Below are 21,586 nucleotides of genomic sequence, written 5' to 3'. Positions count from 1 at the left end.
AGTGAATATATGAAGCACTTCGCTCTTTCTATTTGAAATATCAATATCGTGATCGATATCGTTATATAAGCCAATCAGCCCCAAAATATCGAGATATCAGTTTTGGTCCATATCGCCCAGCCCTATCTCTCTCTCTCTCACTCTCTCCTCTCTCTCTGTCACTCTCTCTCTTTTTGTCTTTGTCTGTCTCTCTCTTGTCTCTTGTTCCCTTTCTCCTCCTCCTCCTGCGCCTGTGTGTGGCAGCCCCAGCCAGTGTTTTCCCCCTGATGAGCTGCTCTCTGTGGGGGCCGAGTCATTCGTTCATCTCCTTATCTCCATAAGGAAGAGGAGATAAACACACACTAACAACCTCCCTCTCGCTCTCTCTATCTTTCTTTTTCTTTCTTTATCTTTCTCTCTCTCTCCATCTCTCCCCTTCTTGTTCTCTCTCTGTCTATATCTCTCTCTCACTCACACTAACACACACACTTGAAAGTAGGCATACTGATAAACACAGATTTCAGATTCATATAAACTTTTTAAATTAACAGCTAGCAGTGTCTAAACAACATTCCATTGGCACCTGCTGGTTCAACTAATAAAGCACAGGAAGGTGTGTGTGTGTGTGTGTGTGTGTGTGTGTTAAGGGGGCAAAGGCTGTCGTTTGGACGGACAGGAAAAGACGTGTTCAGGCTCTAAAGACAAAGGGCTTCACTGCAGCAGACCCAGGTGCTGCAGTAAGGAGTCTGTGGTGCGCTGTTTGTGCTCTCTGTATTGTCTCTCTGGTTTGTTCACAGGGGTTTGTTGTTTGTAATATTTGCACAGATGTGAATACATCATATAAATTCTCTCTCTCTTTCTCTCTCTCTGTCTCTCTCTATCACACACACACACACATGCTATCACAGTTTCTTTCTCTCTCTCTCTTTCTCTGTCTCTGTCTCTCTCTTTCTCTCTCTCTCTCTCACACACACACACACACACACACACTAAAGTCCCACAGGTATTGATGGGCTATGGAATTGATTGTGCTGGTGCTGGCCACACAGCTACACTTTGTTAAGGTCCATCGATCTCCATGAGTCAGCCTGACCCCCTCCTCCCCTCTTCTCTCTCCTCTTCTCTCCTCTCCTCTCCTCTCCTCTCCTCTCCTCCTCTCCTCTCCTCCTCTCCTCTCCTCTCCTCCTCCTCTCCTCCTCTCCTCTTTCTCTCTTTTCCTTTGTTCTGTCCATTCCAGAAGTGATGGCATGCCTGGAAGCCTTCGCCCCCCCAAGCCCCCAGGCTTGGCTTTTGCACCCCCAGGTCACTGGCTGAGGAGAGGAGAGAGAGGAACGAGAGAAGGAGAGAGAGGAACGAGAGAAGGAGAGAGAGGAGAGGAGAGAGAGGAACGAGAGAAGGAGAGCAGAGGGAGAGATGCAAACGGAGAGACGGAGGGTGGGATGAGACGGAGAGAGAGAGAGCGACAGAGCACGCGGGAAGGAAGGGGTGGGAGTAGACGGGAGAGTATGAGAGAAGGAGTGATGCAAAGGATGAGAGAGATAGAGAGAGAGACTTTAAGGTTCCTTTATTGACAGTCAAAAAAAGGAACCCAGGTAACATTAAAAACAACCCATAATAAAACCTCCCCCCATTGATTCAGAGTTCACTAGTGGGGAGCGAGTGGCTGTTAAGAACACTTTTTCCTGTTCTCAATCTCACAGACACTATCCCAGAGCAGCACAGGACACACACACACACACACACACACCAAACTTCATGAACGCATCATTATCCACCCACTCTGCTCCAGATATCTGACTCTAAATATCTCTCTCTCACACACAAACACACACACACACAAACAGACACACTGACTCTAAATCACTCTCTCTCACACTCCACCCCAGAGCATCAGAGGTCTGTCCAGACACACAAGGACATGTCTGGAGTCCTCATCATGACTATTTCAGTTGAAATTCCTGTGCCAGACTTCAAATATGTTTCTTTTTACGGCGGCACAGATTACTGGGCTAGTCAGCATCACTTTGTTCTGAAGCTACCAGTGGAAATGCATTGCAGGCTATATTCTATCTTTATCACTTACATGTCTATGTGTTGAGAAAGGACAGATAGATCTAGAAATCATTCAAAGCATTCAATGAAGATGTGGTGATTAATGCTATCTGAATTTATTAGGCTATAGTATATATATATATATATATATATATATATATATATGTTAGTACATTAATGTAGTTGATTAATTTTGCAGCTTTGTGACAGGGAAAAGATATTTGTAACAGTCAGGGTATTGTGAGTCTCCATCTCTTTCACTGTCTCTTCCTCTCTCTCTCTCTCTCTCTCTCTGTCTCTCGCATGCATGCATGCACACACTAACTGTCTCTCTCTTTCCCTCGCTTGCTCACTTGATTGCTCACTCGTTTGAAGCGCTTCCCTGTCCCTGCTCTCTTGAGGAGCGGTAAGTCTGTCTGAAAGGCTGGCACTCAGTAGAAAGCTGCAGTGTGAGCCACTTACCCAGCCACAACCATATCTTGCCCAGAGCAAAACAAATCGTTGGGACAGAGTGAATCTGATCCTGAGACCAGCAGGTCTGGACCAGCAGATCTAGACCAGATTGAGTGCGGGATCAGCAGGTCTGGACCAGCAGATCTAGACCAGATTGAGTGCAGGACCAGCAGGTCTGGACCAGCAGATCTAGACCAGATTGAGTGCAGGACCAGCAGGTCTGGACCAGCAGATCTTGACCAGATTGAGTGCACTTCCTGCAGATCTGGTGGGGATCATCGGCTGTGTCTGAGGGACCTGTTGTCTGAGGAAGGAGTGCTTGGTCAGCTGGTGTCCAGTAAACTGTGGGTTAGAGAGGGGGACCAGAGGGAGACCAGGACTAGTTTTAGAGGGACCGTAAGGTGTTTCATTTCCCTGGACATGGCAAGATGGTGTGCAAATGAAGAGAAAGTGAGAGAATAAACACACACACTGCCAGGCTTTCTCTTTTAAGGGGAAGGAGAGAGGTGACAGTCACCTCTTTTTATTTGTGTGTGTGTGTGTGTGTCTTTATGTAAAGTGTGTGTGAGTGACCTGAGTGAGGATTTGCTGAGGACACTCTGCCTCCTACACACTGCAAATCTTTAGGAGAAGTGTGCGTGTGTGTGTGTGTTTGAGAGAGAGAGAGAGAGAATGTGCACACAATGACTGTCAACAGATGGAGTCATCAAACTGCTTCCTCCTAAACAGAAGCCCTGTGAAAGTGCTAGGACCCATGGGAGAGCTGGGATGCCCATTAATGTGCCTGACTGCAATACACAAACAGTCAGAAGCTTAGCAGAGGATCCATGTGGACGGCACTGGAACCTGGACGTGTGTGTGTGTGCGTGTGCGCGTGCGTGTGCGTGTGTGTGCGCGTGCGCGTGTGTGTGCGTGTGCTCAGCAGAGGATCCATGTGGATGGGACTGGAGTCTGGACATGTGTTCCCTACTAGACCATTCCACAAACCCAGTCACACACACACACATGTGCTTACGCATTCGTTTTGAATCCACTCCCACCACCCAACTATAAACATAAACATAAACATAAACGTCACCTCACCTCCTGTGTACGTTTTGTGTGTAAATAACACTCTTTAGCATAATCATAATGCATTAAGCTATTGCCTCTACACAGTTGGGTGTTCATTTTAATTCAAGATAATAGACCCCCCCCCCATTCTCTTTGTAACACTTAAAATCACAAATGCACCAACTCATGCAGTTCAGTGTGTCTATTTTTCAACATTTGTTTGGAGCCCTCTACAGAAACACAGAAAAGCTTTTTAACAGACGCCCAAAATGACATGGAAAGCAGATATGTCAAATGAAATAAATGGGCTTCTGAGAAACAGTTGTAAAATATGGTGCAGGGATGAAGGGAAGAAAGGAATTAGAAAGGGCTGCAAATGGAATCATTTTAATTAATTATGGGGTGACATTAATATTCAAAATTCCCATAACATGCAGAAGGGCTCCTCTGTTTTTAAACACTGTATCCTCAGTAATTAGAAAGGGACAGACCAGGATCTAACGAATGAATCAAATGGCGAAAGAGAGTGAGAGAGAGAGAAACGGGGGAGGAGAGGGAGATGGGCAGAGATGGTCAGAGCACCTGTACTGTAATGAGCTTTGAGAGAATCCACCAGCGCATAATTCATGTAGGGTCATGTGACTGCCAACCGGCCAATCACAGCTCAAGTTTTTTTATCTCCCAATCTCATTAATGAGCCAGCCTCAAATCTGCGAGGGAGATTGACTTTTTATTACTTGTCAAATGAAACGGGTCCACTTCCAATTAAACTTAGATCATATTTGACTTCTTAAAGCCTGCAGCTTTTTAGCTTTTTATTTCTCGGTATGCTGTGATTCAAGTTCAGCTCACAGCCCAGTCCATGAAGGAGTGATTAACTGTGGAAAAACACTGCCCACACTGCTGCTACAGCCACAAATATTCTAACCTCGTCTGAGTAGCCCACCAGTGTGTTTATCGTCTTTTTGTCAGGTCTTTTGTAGTTAGCGGCATCATTCTGCTGAATTTCAACTAGAGTTCCAAACGAATAATTCTCAGTCAAACAAACGTGTTTTTACTGACCAGCGTTTTTCTTTCCTGGACCTCCGTGTTCTCTGAATGTGCAGGGCTCCGGTGACTCATCACCTGTGTGCGTTTATCTCGAAAAAATATACGTATCATTAGACTCTCTCTCTCTCTTCTCTCTCATTCCTCTCTTCTGTCTTGCACATTTAGCCTGCTGTGTTCTTTTATCAGCTGGGGGTGAATGTAATCTGTCTTTTTGTTTGGTAATAACACCCCCACAACCCGTAGACCCCCCCCCATGTTTCTGTTACACGCTTCCATTACCAGTTATTACCACGGGTTACAGTTTCCATGGTGACCCAAGAGGAAGGTTGTGAAGGGTGGTGTTGGGGGCGAGGGGGATTGATGTTGATGGCGGGAGGGTCGGGGCCTGGTGGGAGTAACACCAGAGTGTCACACACACACACACACACACACACACCCACGCACCTACACACACCTCAGGAGCTCTACGAGAGCACTTGGGAGAGAATAACACAGAGAAGGAAAGAATCAGGAGTAGAGGAGAGAGAGAGAGAGAGGGGGGGGGCATAGAGGGGGAATAGTGTGACGGAGAGGAGGAGTGGAGGGGGGGATGGAGAGGAGAGATGGCAAATGGAGGAAGTACAGTTAGTGATGGACTGGACTGACATGGCAAGGTCATTTGATGTGAGTGATGAACACCCTTACGATTGGAAAGAAAGACTGGGTGGTTGTCTGTGTGAGTGGGATAAGGGGTGTTTGCAAGTGTGTGTGTGTGTGTGTGTGTGTGTGTGAGTGGGATAAGGGTGTGTGTGTGTGTGTGAGAGAGAGAAAGGGGGGCATGTGTTGTATGCCATAAAGCCTGCAATTTGTGGTTTCTTTGTCTCTCGGTTTCTCCAGGGTTTGGTAATGAGAAATTGGAAACAATCAAGACTTGCATACTCTCAGAATTATTCATTCACACTGAAACACACACACACACACACACACACACACGTGTGCATACACTTTAAGCAAAACCTGCACTAAGTGCCCCTGCTCTCAACCAGGCTTAAGAACAGGGTGTGTGTCTGTGTGTATGTGAGTGTGTGTGTGTGTGTATGTGCAAATCTGTGCGAGTGTGTGTGTGTGTGTGCATGTGTGTGTGTGTGTGTGTGTGTGTGTGTGTGTGTTGACTCTGATGCTGTGTGTATTTGAAGCTCAGGGTGACTGGGAGAAGGGTGCTGTGTGTTTGCGCTAAGAGCGTAGCCCACTCAGGCAGAGCCAATAAGAGCGTAGCCCACTCAGGCAGAGCGAAATCGTTTGGGTTTCCTCGTTGTTTTTGTTTTCTCCCAGTCCGCTTTCAAACGGAATGACAATTTAGTGCCATCACTGGGGGCGAGGCTGGCCAGGGGCCAGTGGACTGTTAGCAGAGCTTTTGTTTATTTTCTGCTAAATTCTCTTGTTTGCAAATGTCTATGGTGTTCTTGCCTCCCTCTTTCTGCTGTGTAGTAATGCATATTGCAAACGGCCTTGCTGACACATGGATGTTAAAGCTAATGTGAACACACACACATATTAACCACTCATACCACACACAAACACACACACACACACACACACACACATTAGCCACTCACACCACACATATACACAAACACACACACACACACACACACACACATCTGTATACACATGTGTCTCTGCTCTTGCGCAGGTTTATTGGGGTGTTTTGTGTTTTCTAACTGTTCTCATGTGAGGTAGTTTGGCTCTTGTGTCTTGTTAGGCCCCTGATGCCAATGCGTGATGAATATTGAAGCTTTGAGGGACAAAACTGGCAATGGATTGTGGGTAATAGCACAGGGGGCTTTACAAGGCAGGAATATTTCCATAACCCCCTGTTGCACCATGAGTCCCGACTGATCTGTGGCCTACTGCAGTCTCTCTCTTTCAGACACACAAACACAAACACATACATTAAACACACACACACACACACACACGATTACGATGTTAAACCATTCCCATGGGGAACAATGGCTGCGTTGTCGGAGACGGCCTCCACAAACCAAATCAACAACGTTCTGGGTAAACACACTACAAATAGCTCATTCCCACTCTGCGTCATCAGGAATCACTGATGTTTCTCATTATCATGGTAAAACACACCGTTTCTCTGGCCCAGTTCTTTCTGTTGGTTTGGTTCCACCAACGGAGTTCACTCTGTCTAGGGCAAGGGCACTGTCTGTTCAAGGATGGTGGGTTCGGCCTTTTGGAATAAACTGCAATCCCAGTGTGACCAACTTCACAATTCCGATTAGGCGGAAGCGTCACTGTTGTTGAGTGAAGTTCAGTACATTTCCATTACATTTGTCAGATAAGATGAACATAAATTCATTTGATGTCAGCTTCAGTTCAAGTTCAGTCTAGTGCCATGCGATGCATCTGGTGATGGTGCCATTCAGATGGCAGTCTGTTGTCTGGATCCCTGGTGCCCCCTGGTGGCTGGCTGTGTTGCAGCAGGGTGTGTGCAGCAGCTTGGGGCCGCTCAGCGTCTCTGTTCCTCCTGTGTGTCTGTGCCACACCAGGCCTCTACAGCCACACACAACCCTCACACACACAACACACACACACACACACACACACACACACACACACTTGCACATTTTCTCTTACTCTATCAGACACACTGTCTTTCTATCATTAACTCTCTCTCTCACACTCACACACACACACACACGCAACCGTGCCTCTGTTGCCATGTCTATCTGTACCATTGGCCCCCCCCAGTGTGCCTGCTCATACACATCGGTCTGCATCACACATACATCATTGATCTGATTCGGCTCAGAGCTGCAGAGTCAAGTAGCTGTCTCAGTGTCTGATTGGCTGAACTGGAGCTAAAAGTGACTGGAATGCGTTGCAGGGTGGAGGCCTCTCAGGAAGAGGCTTGTAAGGGTTCTAAATTAAGTTAGTTTGCTGGCCCTTGAATTTACGCAACAACTTTCTGTTGTGATGCACACACACACACACACACTAACACACACACACGCTTGCACACACACACACATTTTTACACATCCTCATCAACTTTTTTATGTTTATTGTGACCCCTGCTGGATAAACTGCAAAACTCTAGTTGATAATATCTTGTTGGTTTGTTAAACTGTGTGTGTGTTTGTTTTCAGGACACTCCAGACTATAATAACGTTCAGGAGCTGAAGTACATGGATATGGTGGTATCAGAGACCCTCAGGATGTACCCTCCAGGCTTTAGGTAGTCTGCAGCATTCACACACACACACACACAGCTGTGATTGATGTAAATATAGTTTGTTATCATCTCATCTTTCTTGCCTTCTCTGGTTCTTCTCATTTGCCAAGTAAACAGCTTATCCATATTACCCTGCTCAGAATTGATTGATTGAGTGTGTGTGTGTGTGAGGTATGCGAGGACTGTGGAGGAGGACTGCATGGTGAGTGGACAGGTCCTGCCTAAAGGAGCAACGCTGGAGATTCCAGCAGCATTCCTACACTATGACCCTGAGCACTGGCCTGAACCACACAAATTCATCCCAGAGAGGTGTGTGTGTGTGTGTGTGTATCGGTGCTGGTGTGTAACAGATGGGAAATCTATAATAACTACAGTAATTTCCTGTGTATTAGCCACATTGTGTACAGTATAAGCCGCAGGACAGTGTTTTATGCCAGTTAAAAGAAACAAAACCATATTAACTGCCCCCGTGTATTAACCTCATAGCTGAAGAAATTTTGGAAAATCAATGTATAAGCCGCGGGTAATAGTTGGGAAATTAAGATGTGATACATTGCATACATTACATATAGTACTGTATATATGTTTTTATATTTGCTTGCACCCATAATGAAAATGATTGAGTCCGGTCATCCCCTGCCGTCCAATCCCATTTCAGGTTCACGGCAGAGGCGAAGGCCAGCCGCCACCCCTTTGTGTATATCCCCTTTGGGGCGGGGCCTCGTAGCTGCGTGGGCATGCGATTGGCCCTAACTGGAGATGAAGATGGCACTGACTCTTATTCTCCAGCGCTTTACTGTGGAGGCCTGCAGCGAGACCAAGGTACTGACACCACACACACACACACACACACACATCTACACAAACCCACACACATCTGTAGATATTACAAGTAGAATGCAGGCGACGGCAATTGTCTGCTCAAGTCAGACAGGACTGTCAGTCTGTTAAGGTGACCTCTATCCTCCTACATAATAAAAGCACTATTTTTGTCAGTGCACAAGTGTGGACAGAGTGGACACTCCCCACAGTCAGTCAGAAGCAGTATGTCAGCCCATGGTCAGTGTGTGACGGGCCTGTCTCTTAATGTCTTAAGTGGCTTTGCTTTCCCATCCACAGGTGCCACTGGAGTTAAAGTCCCAAAGCACTCTGGGGCCGAAGAACGGCATCTGGGTCAAAATCACCAAAAGGGACACATCACACAGGCACACACAGAAATGACACCGGAAAGGCACAGGACTGTGTCTTGATTAATTAAGTGCTGCACTGATTAACATTTGAGTTGTATTGTAACGTTTAAATTTAGAGATTAAATGGTCTCTGGGGTGCCCGGCAGTATTTGCTGCCAACTATCACACAAATCAAACAACACAAACACGTTTTATACATTTCAAATCATATATTATGATAGTTTAAATTAAACCAAAAATATCCATACACAACTTAAATAATCAATGTCCCTCCATACAATCGAAAATAAAATGATATAAACAAAAAAAAAAAAGTATGAAAGAGTCTGAGTCACGGAAGGAAAGTGAGTTGTGGAATATGTGGAATTAGTTGTTATACAGGCAGAAAGGGAAAGTGAACTCGGAGATGAGTGTTGAGTTACCAGCGGGAGACTAGCCAGGGGAACTGCAGAATAGGCCTACATGTACGACTTGAACCAGGGATCTTGGCAACACCCCGACAAGAGAAAGGAAAACATCTTGCCATGCTGCCGATCCATTCCGTCGTGCGCAACACAAAGTAGTTTGAGCCGGTCCTATTTTGCTCTGGATCCGCGCTGCTGCATAGTAATTCCTTCAAGGGATTAATCCACAAGGGTACGATCCAGAGGAATCCAATGGAACTACATCTAGTGTGAAAACTCTGTTTAAAATGCTCCCGCCACGTCTCACATGCCTTCGGTAGCCACCCTCTCCGATGGCGCTTCCGTGGTAATTAGTGCTCTCCCCTGCAGCTTTGGCCAAGCAGCATTTTATCGTCAGCTGACTGCGTGATGTTAACAACCCCAATTACGTTTAAAGAACCCGGTTGGATAAGCCCATGTCTATGGGATAAGCCCAGTGAAGACTATAGAGATATATACTTTTTTTTACTATAAAGAATATGGAGCGGTCCGCTACAGTATGTTCTACCAATCAACAGTTAATTTGTTTTTTGTTTTTTTAAGAAATGAACTGAAACCAGAATATAAGTTGTAAATGAGATGTGAATGCAGAAGTGCCTCTTACTTTCTGCTTTGGTTACAAAAGTAACTCATCTAGGTCACTAGGGGGAGCTCCTTGGAAAGAAGGGAGTTGTGAAAGAAGGGAATATGGCATTATGAATAATATGTGAAGAGATCAAGGGGTTAGCAGGGCCTGGAACTGCTTGAGCTCAAATACTGACTTCTTTATAATAGCATCTGCACACACATTCACTCACGCACACACACACACACACACACACACACACACACACACACACACCAAAAGAAAAGCTGAAACACAGGCACACAGTTGTGCCCACATATATCTGCAGCACCAGCACGTGGCCCTTCTTCTGCAACAGAAGAACAGCAGTATGAACATAACTCTGATACAATATAGAGGCAATGCACCGACAGCAGTCTGGAGAAAGAGATCTCCCAATTCCTGTAGCATAGCAGCTCTTTTCCATTTCAATTTAGGAGGGGGGGCAGTATTCCTACACAAACACCAAACTTCCTATGGCTGTTTTATAAACGATAACACCTGCTCAGAGTGTGGCAGAGGTGCCGTTCGCCCTATAAAGAGTTTGTGTTGTCATTATTTTAAGGTAAAAATACTCTTTCTGGGGCCTTTAACTGGCTGTTGTGTGAAATAATACTGAATTACTCAGAGGTACTGTGTGTGTGTGTGTGTGTGTGCCTGACAGAGGGTTCTGGAACAACATTTGGGTCAGAGGGTTTGGATGAGGGCCATAAGCTGTGAGACACCAATCTGATATTCCACCAGGTTCGTGTCCTGTAAACTAAGATAACCTCACCCTCAGACAAGGCCATGTTGGGGCATTGAGCCACAAAGAGAAATGCTTCAGCAACTTTGAATTCTCAGATCCTGCTATATTTCAAAAGACAAAACAAACTACAAAGGTGCACTATAGCACTTTGCCCAAGATTTGTGCTAGACAGCTCCACAGAAGAATAAGGTCAGCCTTTCTGTTCTACTTGATTTATTTCCCCGAGGCTTAAATGTACATAGTTACAGATAAGAGTGTGACATGATTTTACTGAATACTGAATTTTACTGTTTACAATGTACTGTGAAAATGATCACTGCTGAGGGACTGAGCCTAAATGAGATATTCTCTGACATGTACAGTATATTGTGGAAGCAATTCTTCAAAAAGTGAAGTGTAAATCTTAGACTGCAATAAAAAGACTGCTCATTAAAACGTTTTTTAAACGTTTTTATTTATATATATGTTTTTTTTTACCAAGGCTTCATTTTGTGGGTGTGTAAAGAATCATTTAAGACTAAAGTGCAGTTGTTCATGGAGTAGCCAACTTCAAAGAACTATATCAGTTTTCAAATCTTCAAATCAAGTCTTTGACCAAAGATGAAAAAAACACAAGATGAAATATAGAGTTTTTTTCCTGATATTTCAGAGGTCAGCTTTTCAGTGGTGGGCGCAGTGCAGCATGTTTCCAAATCCCTACAGGCTGATCTCCAGAACAAACAGGAAAATGAACACCAGGCAAAAGCAGCCAAACAAGGTCTAGTCACACAACACACTCCTTGCCACACCAACACTCTACCACAGGGAGGGGTTGAGTGATACATAGTTTGTGTAATATTAATGAATTGCATGTAGAACAGGTTTTTTCAACATGCATAACACCATGAAATGATCTGGAATGCCAAACTGAAACACACTGGTTTAAGTATTTAGGCACGAAAATGCTTAGTTGTAGTTTTATTCATGATTTCAAGTTACAAAGACAAGTCAAAATCTGATCAAGTCAAAAAAAATTGATACATTCCATCATTTTCTCATGTTTTCATTTAAAATGTGAGTATTAAACGTATCCACTTATGATAACTTGACATGGCATTAGAGGTGAGAGCAGGTGTGTACAGACACAGACACACACTCCGAAAGAGAAAGAAAAACATACAACTACTTCATAATGTAGCAAGATTAGCTATGAAGCAGGAAGAACTGTATACACCAATAGACAGATTCCCATACATGGATTAAGCCAGGGGATCAGGGCCGCCAGCAGGTATTATACACCTCCCCCAGATCTTTTGGGTAGGAAGGGGAAATTAGAAAAATAGATACTCACATCCAGTTGTCTTCAACAATGTGTAATAAGCAATGTCTCTATAATATGATACATTGATTAAACCTAGCACTACAAACCATCTTTGTAGGTCTCCTTCCAACAAATCCGTCCCCCTACCTAATATGAGTTTGACACCCCTGGATTAAGCCTACAGTCCCAAAGGAAAGGATTTTTTTTCAATAGAAATTTCGATTTAAGTTTTCTTTTAGTGAACCACAGTAGGCTTTATCATTGAACTCTTAGTGAACTAGGCTTGTAACAATTCTAAAACACAGAAAATACATACTAAAATATGAATAAAATAATGGTGTTTTTTCCAGTCATGCTTGACAAGATTCGTCTTAACCATTTGTAGTGATCTCAGGAGTACTCCACAATGAATTCTGGGTAAATCTGGTATTTCTCAAAGATGACGAAGATGGAGGGATTGCTGACACTGTCCACGCAGCTGTCGTAGAAGCCCTTCCCAGTCTCTCGAGCAGGTGGGCGCAGGTACACACTCCTCCCCTTAGTGAAGTCTCCCACCAACACCTGAGCAACAAACATGATCTTCCTGCTGCCGCTGCCCAACGCAGAGTATTTGTCTGAGTAGGAGGCGTCTCTGGCAAAGTAGCTCCCTATTGCAATGACACAATGGACACAGACACAAGCTATGTAACCTTGAAACCTTTTAAAGACGACGGTCTCTCACAATAGGCCTTCTACAGCCTAACTAAATGTAAAAGAAATAATGAATATGTACTATTAATATTGTACTATTAAGTCTAGTGTAAGTGTATGTTAAGGCTGTGAAATACCATCAGTTGGCCAAGTGAAATTTGTATTGATCTACCTGGAATGTGGTATTTTTCCAGGGTTTTTGCAGGCCTTTTAGGCAGTTAGCTTGCTAGTTTTAGACCCACACTCCTTACTTGATGCTTTAAGCAAGTTGCTGTTTAAGAGATATGACTCAAGACAGACAGTGGTTTGCAAAGACACACACACACACACACCTTTTCCATAGTGAGATCCATGGACGCCGCAGTTTCTCCAGTCAAAGTTCTGTTCACAGATGGCTTCCAGGAGGGCCTGCTCTGTCCCATGGAACAGCTCCATCTCCCTCACATCTCCCCGGCCTGCTCTCTCCTTCAGCTGGTCTTTCTGCCTGGTGGACAGCATAGGACACATACACACACATTATTACCAGAACACTCTCTCCTTCAGCTGGTCTTTCTGCCTGGGGGACAGCACACACACACACACACACACACACACACACACACACACACACACATTATTACTAAAACACACTTTCTCCTTCATCTGGTCTTTCTGCCTGGTGGACTGCACTGCACAGCACAGAACACACACACTATTACCAAACCACAGAAGTCAAACCACAGAAGCACAGAATTATTACACTCATGGTTACAAGATCATACAGTATACTCACAAAAGTTTAGATTAGAACATATCCACAAAAAGATTGTTTTGGGGTTATAGGGACACAACGATTAAAAAGCTAACAATGGTGACAGTCCATTTTGATGATGGATTAGGTGATGGCCACACTGATAATGATGATTATGATAATAGCTTTGCTGCTGATGAAGGTCTTGGTGAGCCTCACCACTGAAACATTTTCCAGAGTGAAGGGTTCTGCACACGCCGGATGCTGTGAACAGTGCTCCTTTGCATGGTTCTCCTGAACAGGTTCTCCACACGCTGGAACTCCCCAGAGGAAGATGACAGTGGAACCAGCTGAGGGGGCAGGACACAAATGAGAAATGCACCATGTTACACGACAGGAATACAAACGGATGTAAAGTCCAAGAAACAGTGAAAGCTAGGCTCCTTTTTACATGGGCCATGGTGTAAATGTACTGGGCTTTGTAACAACCTATTCTTAGGTCATGGCTGAACAGAATTGATCTGAATAAATAAGCACTGTATTGATAAATTATTCTATTATTCCTATTATCTACAACAACCTATTGGTTTGAGGCTGTACGAGAGCCGTGTTAAGAGTGGGTACCTTATAGGTGTGGCTGGGCTGTTAGAGTGGGTACCTTATAGGTGTGGCTGGGCAGGAGTGGGTACCTTATAGGTGTGGCTGGGCTGTTAGAGTGAGTACCTCATAGGTGTGGCTGGGCAGGGCTGGTACCTTATAGGTGTGGCTGGGCACTGGGCTGGGCAGTTAGAGTGGGTACCTTATAGGTGTGGCTGGGCAGGGCTGTTTTGTCCCAGTGAGCTGGCACGTCTACAGGTGAGGAGCTGGAGGCCTCTGTGGATCCACTGACATGGCAAACAAAACAAAACAATCACTTTCACTCAACCAGGCAACCTGAATCTCCAGAATCTCCAGCTTTTACACACGTGTGATCCAGAGCTCACGGTACCTTTTCAGTTTCTTCTCCAGTTCCTGTGCGGAGATGAAGTGCGGTCTCCTCCGCACCTCTCTCCTGGTCTTGTGCTTCATGTTCTGTTGATACATGTCTGAGAGAGGGGGAAAATACTTGAATCAATCAAGCTTTTCAAAAAGTGGAATGTAAAGTGGTGTGTGGTAAAACGTATTGTTGATGTATCGTCTATATCCACCTTATTTGTGGAACCCTAGTTCTGTCTAGGTTTTCATCTTCCGTCCATTCTGCTAACATAATAGCTTAGTGCAGTCTCAGTGGGCAAACTAGAATATGCTTCAAGTTTTAAGAGCATCGAGGTCAACATGTAAGGTGTTCTGAGAGCCTATGAAGGGCACAGTGTTGCCTGGGTTAGTTACCTTACCCTTCAAGTTGAGCACATATCTGTGTCCCGCAGAGCTAAAGTCGATCTCATCTTCAACTTCTGACAGATAAATGTTCTCCAAGGTCTGAGAGGTGATTGTGGTGAGGCACTTTGGATCACTCTAAGAATGAAGACGACAAGCACACACTGATCTGTAGTCACAGGGGCAATCTATCTATTGATCGATCTATCTTTGAAGTGAAAGTAAAATATTATTATTGAAACACCTTCTCAATCTCTAGTAGGCCTATTTATTTTTGTAGTATTAATTGTCACCTCACATTTGTAAGTCGCTTTGGGTAAAAGCATTAGCTAATTGAATAAATGGGAAACGTAGTGCTGAGGGGGAAAGACCAGACAATGAAGCTCAGGCTCGGTCACTGACCTCCAGTCCGTACTCATTCCAGCCCCCCTGGTCGTCCAGCCAGTACCAGCGCCACTCGGTGGTCAGGATGAAGTGGGGCGGCTTGGTGACGGAGGACGCAGTGGACAGGCGCCGGACAGGTGAGCCTGCACATGTCATGGTGAGGAAGTTCATGGGACGAGGCCCAAAACTGAAAGCAGAGAGACGGCATCAGCACAATCACCTGGCATCACCTGGCCAACATCACCAGGGGCCTCATTTATAAAAGGGTTGCGTAGAAACCATCCTTCATTTGATCTTAGATCATTTCTGAAATGATCGTGACGCGTGATTCCTCGAGAACACCTAACGCACGCGACAAAAACATCGTGCACGCCACCCTTCCAGATGTGCCCATTATAAATCACAAATGAACGCCAACTTGTGCGCAGCGGATGGTTTTAGGTCTCCGCCTTTGTAAACACCCCTCATCAATATCATTAGCATATGTTTCAATGAAATCAATGGCCTAAAAGCTGTAGCCTATGTAAAATTATATATTGAAAACATTGTAGGCCTAGCCTATGCCATCTGATGTTAACTAGCCTATATGGGTCAGTTCAAATAGCTTAACTAATTACTGTTTTTTCCAACAAAGCTTTCTGGAAAGAGATCGTATGCATCCATGTCCATTGTCCTCTGCTCGCTTTCATTCCTTTTGCTTGCAGTAATGTGAATAAGCAACATTTAGTATGTTTAGGCCTACTTTTTAGGCCTATTTTGTACAAAAAAAAATGGGTAGGCCTACCTTATGAAGGAAAGACCTAGGCCTACAGCATAATCATGTACGTTATGGTACAGTAGGCTACTGTACGTTTCCAACATGACCCAGGGTAATATGCTGATTTAGCCTACAAAACAGAGGACTAAATTATAAGCGATATGTCATGTAGGCTTAACGTTTCTTTTAAGATAGGCTATGTTTTTGCTGAAAAAGTAGCCTAGTTAGCTCGTCATTATTCATTCATTCTGCATATCTTTGCTATCGTTTTCTTTCAATAATGTCCAATGGCTTAAACATTGTCCTTTATTGTTTGCTTTAGGCCTACTTTTATATTTTAGCCTACATTATTCAACTCACGTATTGTCATATGATCTTGGGCACTGTCAGTAAAAAAAAGCAATCAGGTGCGCGCTCTGCACCTCTTTACGCAACTCCGACGCAACACTAAATATGAAGATGCCCTGCTTTCAGAGGATAACTCCCGTCCCTTGGTTGTGTAGGCTATATATGATATAAAATATCTATAGCCTACATTGTATAGCTTACATTCAAATATTACCTTTCTGTTACGAAGCTGGGAATAGGCCTATGAGCGCAAATTAGGTAGCATACCCACCTCTTATTAGAGTTTATCCACCTCTCAAAAGAGTTTATTCACTTTTAACATTCAAAACTGTATTATCCAATACTATCCTATATTCCCAATACTGCACAATAACCTCCACCTTTATCAAACATGTTCAAATGCCTTTTTTTAAAAATCCGATACCGCATGACGCAGTCCACCTCACCGAGATTGCAGAATTCATAGTTCACCTACCTCTTATTTTACCACTACATCCCTGGCACGAATGTACTTTTCCTCTCATAAACGAGGACAATTGGACATTTTATGGTCAATATTAGATTGGTGAGAACACTAAATATACTAGATCACCTGTAAGAATGTTTCAATCATTCTATTCTGTATTGGTGTTTTTTTATATAGATATTATGAAATAAGTAAGCTATAGGTTTTTTCACTTTCTTAAGTGGGCTATAGTTCTCATTAGCAGTTTTATGCCAAACCATGAAACATTAAGCTGCGTCCAAAAATAATCTTCTGATATTAATCATGCATATGGCAAAGAAAGACATGAGTTCGTTGGTCTTGGAATTTTGAAAATGCATCGCACTTAGCCCTTAGATTACTTGCAGTATCCCGGCATTACCACAAGGAAATGGTCAGACGTCAAGTTTGAACCTGACGGGAGATAAAGCACTTTTCCACGTCAAAGACGGTTTTTATAAATTTGAGCGTTGCATGGATTTGAGCGTACGCACCGTCTAAGATCAAATCTGTGCGTAAGAACGCTTTATAAATGAGGCCAGGTAGAAGAATATTAAGAGCAATTCACTCAATTCACCAAAAATTGAACAATTACCTTTAAATTTAGCACCTTTACCGTAGCATAACTTTTGATCTGCACGTCATTCTTGGAAGTGTGTCCGGATCATGTTTTTCAATTTTGTCATGAGCATATTCACTTATAAATTCAAATAAAATGCATAAAAGATATACAAAAACATGTCCCACCAAGTTTAATCGGATTAATAAGATAACTGTAGAGGTCAATGGGAAAAGCCTTGTTAAATAAGGTGACGGTGTCTGTAGTACCTGGTGTTAAATAAGATAACGGTGTCTGTAGTACCTGGTGTTAAAGTTTTTTTTTTTTTTTTTAAGTATATTTTTTTGACCTTTTTATGCCTTTAATGATGACAGTGGAGTGACAGTGGAGAGTGACAGGAAGCGAATGGGAGAGAGAGCAGGGGTGGGATCCGGAAAGGACCACGGGGCGGAAATCGAACCCGGGTCGCCGGCGTACGGTGAAGGTGCCCCAGCCAGTTGCGCCACAGCTGGGGCCATACCTTGTGTTAAATAAGATAACTGTGTCTTTAGTACCTGGTGTTAAATAAAGCAACGGTGTCTGTAGTACCTGGTGTTAAATAAGATAACGGTTGTCTGTAGTACCTGCTGTTAAATAAGATAACGTTGTCTGTAGTACCTGCTGTTAAATTAGATAACGGTGTCTGTAGTACCTGGTGTTAAATAAGATAACGGTGTCTGTAGTACCTGGTGTTAAATAAGATAACGGTGTCTGTAGTACCTGGTGTCACTGGCTGGGTTACAGTAGTCTCTCTCAGCCTCCTCCTGCTCAGACAGGTCTGTCCACGTCACTCCATCTTTGTCCAGAATCTGCCATTTATATGGAAGACGGTGGTGGACACGGATACACTTATCTAGAGTAGGCACACAAAACAGCCTTATCTAGAGTAGGCACACAAAACAGCCTTATCTAGAGTAGGCACACAAAACAGTCAGTACATCACTTCTCAACTTAACACCTAAAGATTAGATCAAAATGTACTGCGCCACCATCCTGGCATCATACCATAGGACACTTCTGAAATCTAGTCTTCAGGTCTGGTATTGTCTCTGAGACGTAGATTATACCAAACCGGCATTTGATGTTTGGACAAATGTGTCCCAGATCTGGGATGGCAGATAAGGGCACACCTGGACACACCTGGACACACCTGTACACACCTGGACACACCTGGACACACTAAGTACCTTTGAAGCTGCACCCGCGGCGGATGAAGTAGAGGCAGATCTCATTGCGGTCGGCTTCACTGACAGAGGTGTTGGACAGCTGCCTGACAGCAGGGGGCGCTAAATAAGTAGAGCAGAGAAGTTAATCACTAAACAGAGGAGACGCAGATGCATACAGTAGATTACTCATTCCTTTTTTTAGACTTAATTATTTACCAAACACCTAAAGGGATTCATGGAACAAGAAAGGTTTCAATATCAGTAAGTTTACTCCCTGAGAATTAAACCATTAAACCCTTTACTTTGACAATGTCATACAATTCCAAGCATTAAGGACACACTGCCGTCTGAATTTTGTCAATATTTACCCAGTTCACCATGACTATGAACTGAAACCCTTCCGGTTATTGAATATTGAATACATTTAAATACCAACAAGTTCGGCCTGAGATTCTATAGTTAACTTTATCAACCGTCTCTGTTGCTACCCCACAGGTCAGTGAGAAATTAGAGGATATGTTTCAAAATAAAAGGCCCCTTGCCCCTTGAGTAGTGCATGTTGTTTCAGTCATCTTGAGGGCATTTATGGGCATTGTTATTTTTGGTGTGCAGCCTGCATTTCAGTGCTCTTTTCCTGTACTCTAAGCAAATGAAGTGCATTTATGTAAATGATATTTACTTATTTAAATAAGGAAGGAAAGTAAGGAAATATGTTATGTCTGCACAACTACTGGTCATCCAGTTCCCTGAGGAGAAATTGACATTTGTATATATATATATATATATATATATATATATATAGGCAAGACTCACGTTTGTCTGCTTCCTTGACGATGCGTCTCTCCCCGTGTCCACTGAGGAGCAGCCGGTTCTTGTAGATCAGCTGGATGTGGCGGATGTTCTCTGGACTGAGGCCTCTGCCGCTCAGGATCTTCCTGCTGTTGGCGTCAAACGTGTGTGCTCTCTTACAATCGGCCCCAAACTTGCAGTCTCCCAAGAGGAAGTGCTGGCACACGTGCAGACTGGTGCAGGTGGACTTGAATCTGCAGGAGCCATGTTCTCCATTGCCCTTGTTGTAATGACCGCAGATCTGCAAATGCAAGAAGAGATGCAAGAAAATCAACATTATCAGAAACACCATGATGGATATAATCAAATCTATTATGACATACACAGGTCCTGAAGGATATGCTGGAGTATAATTAGATGCTAGAGTGTAATTGACACTAAGGAGATTTGTAAGTGGACTCAGAAGGGTAGATAAAACATCTTTGATGTGAATTTAAAAAATGTCCGCGGCATTAAACTGACCTCAGGAAGCAGGTAGGAATCATTCTGGAGAAGGAGACAGCAGAGCTCCTGTTTATTCAGTTCACTTAAGCCAGCTCTCTGCAGAAGGGCTCTGTTAGCCGGGGAGTCCACTGTGTGCGGGTTTTTGCATTTTGCCCTGTCAGTTACACAATTACACATAAGATTATAATAGTGCCAGTGCCGAAATAACAACATGGAAAGAAAGACACATTTTTTGTCGTGGCACTGCTTTGTCTGCCTTTTCTATTGTTTTTGTTGTCTGTTTGTTTATTTGTTAGTTTTGGAGTTTGTTTTTATTTCTTAATTATGTTGTATTATTTTATTATTAAGAATTTGTCACTTTCTATTACTGTTTATTTTGGTATCGTAATTATATTATTGTAGTGAACTGAGCCTAGCTGGTTATGAATGTGAGCTCCCATGGTGCTGTGCAGTGTATGTGTCTGTGTAATGCTGATGTTGGTTTTAGTGAGAGTAATTGCGTTTACCTTGTCATGTATGTGTTAGCTTGTATAGTCTTTCTTTATGTTGTACCTCATGTGTTTACCCCGTGTATTGTATGTGACTACCCTGTTTGTGTATCGTGATTGTTTGATTGACATCCCTTGTGTTACCTATGAAATTGTGTCCGTGAGATTACATGAGTTGGATCAATACAAATCCATTCTGTGACAACGTCACAGTTAATTACATTGATGTGGTTTGTTAACATTATGTTCTAATATTGCACTGGTAATCACTTTGTAGGCCTACTGATACCATTTACATTAGATATGGACACTCTTTCATTACAATGACTAAAATCTGGTAGCTCTCACGATAACATTTTAATATTTGTTGTGACTTTTTTATTCTATATACAGTATACCGTAGAAGCTATGCTAACATTTCCTATAGTAGGCTATGTACTTGTTTACGTATCTATACAGGCTATAGCCTATATCGCAGTCGCGAAATAGGCTACATTGGTAAATGAAAACAGCACAGAATGCGCACTGGCTTTTAAAACTAACTTTGTTTCGAAAATGTCCCAATAAAATTAGCAGACTTGGCCTTTAATAAGGAATGGCAGAACCTGGTAGCTTCGGCCTACTTAGAGCAAGGCAGTAGTAGCCTAGATCAATAATTATTATCTATGCAATAATTATCAATATGCTTACCCAAATCTGCACAGACCGCACACAAAATATCTGCACAGGTGTAAGTCTTCACAGCTGTTGCATTTGAGGTTCTGGCACAGTCTTAGGTCTGTTTTCGCGATAATCAAACTATCCGGACGTATTCCATTTAAATCACACGAACTCTCCTCCTCCTCCCCCTGAACTATGGAAAATCTACTCTCGTCAGAAAGTACTCGAAATAGCACTTCTTTTGCAACTGTCATGCTTTGCCTTAGGCTTTGGTCCACCTGCCTGAATGTTAAGCATCCTAGATTTTTGCACAGTATCTTTGTAATGCTGAAAGCTACGAGAGTTGTCATTCTAGTGTAGCTTACAGACAGCACACAGTAACCAGCTGTTGCTTCCTGTGTTGCTGATTTGCGTCAGAAACGAAACCAAAAGCTGTAGGCCTACTTTGAACAGGGTCCATGCGACGTCTGAACGCTTGAGGCGCCCGCTCACGTTGGCCCTAATCTGAACCGCCGGCTACTGATTTCTTAT

At 43.5% G+C, this 21,586-nt stretch overlaps 2 protein-coding genes across 2 annotated transcripts in view; one reads left to right on the top strand and one right to left on the bottom strand.

The window, feature by feature from the left end:
• Nucleotides 1–11,236, top strand: part of tbxas1 (thromboxane A synthase 1 (platelet)) — an 86,233-nt gene extending 74,997 nt beyond the window's left edge. The window contains 5 exon segments of the mRNA XM_048257281.1: nt 7,731–7,819; nt 7,988–8,125; nt 8,475–8,568; nt 8,570–8,638; nt 8,936–11,236. Of these exon segments, the coding sequence (XP_048113238.1) occupies nt 7,731–7,819; nt 7,988–8,125; nt 8,475–8,568; nt 8,570–8,638; nt 8,936–9,037 (492 nt within the window). The 3' untranslated portion in view covers nt 9,038–11,236.
• Nucleotides 11,237–11,739: 503 nt separating this feature from the next.
• On the bottom strand, nt 11,740–21,445 carry LOC125303504 (protein mono-ADP-ribosyltransferase PARP12-like). The gene is made up of 12 exons (XM_048257280.1): nt 21,086–21,445; nt 19,926–20,061; nt 19,428–19,704; nt 18,636–18,734; nt 18,169–18,301; nt 15,280–15,448; nt 14,895–15,015; nt 14,510–14,606; nt 14,321–14,405; nt 13,741–13,871; nt 13,124–13,275; nt 11,740–12,748 (listed from the first exon to the last, which is right to left on the bottom strand). The coding sequence occupies exons 1-12, from the start codon at nt 21,403–21,405 to the stop codon at nt 12,492–12,494; spliced, it is 1,977 nt and encodes a 658-aa protein (XP_048113237.1). The 5' UTR covers nt 21,406–21,445; the 3' UTR covers nt 11,740–12,491.
• Between the last annotated feature and the right edge of the window lie 141 nt (nt 21,446–21,586).

Source organism: Alosa alosa, chromosome 11, assembly GCF_017589495.1.
Source record: "Alosa alosa isolate M-15738 ecotype Scorff River chromosome 11, AALO_Geno_1.1, whole genome shotgun sequence".
Taxonomy (NCBI): Eukaryota; Metazoa; Chordata; class Actinopteri; order Clupeiformes; family Clupeidae; genus Alosa; species Alosa alosa.
Note: the sequence above shows the minus strand (reverse complement) of the source record. Positions and strands in the feature narration are given on the sequence as shown.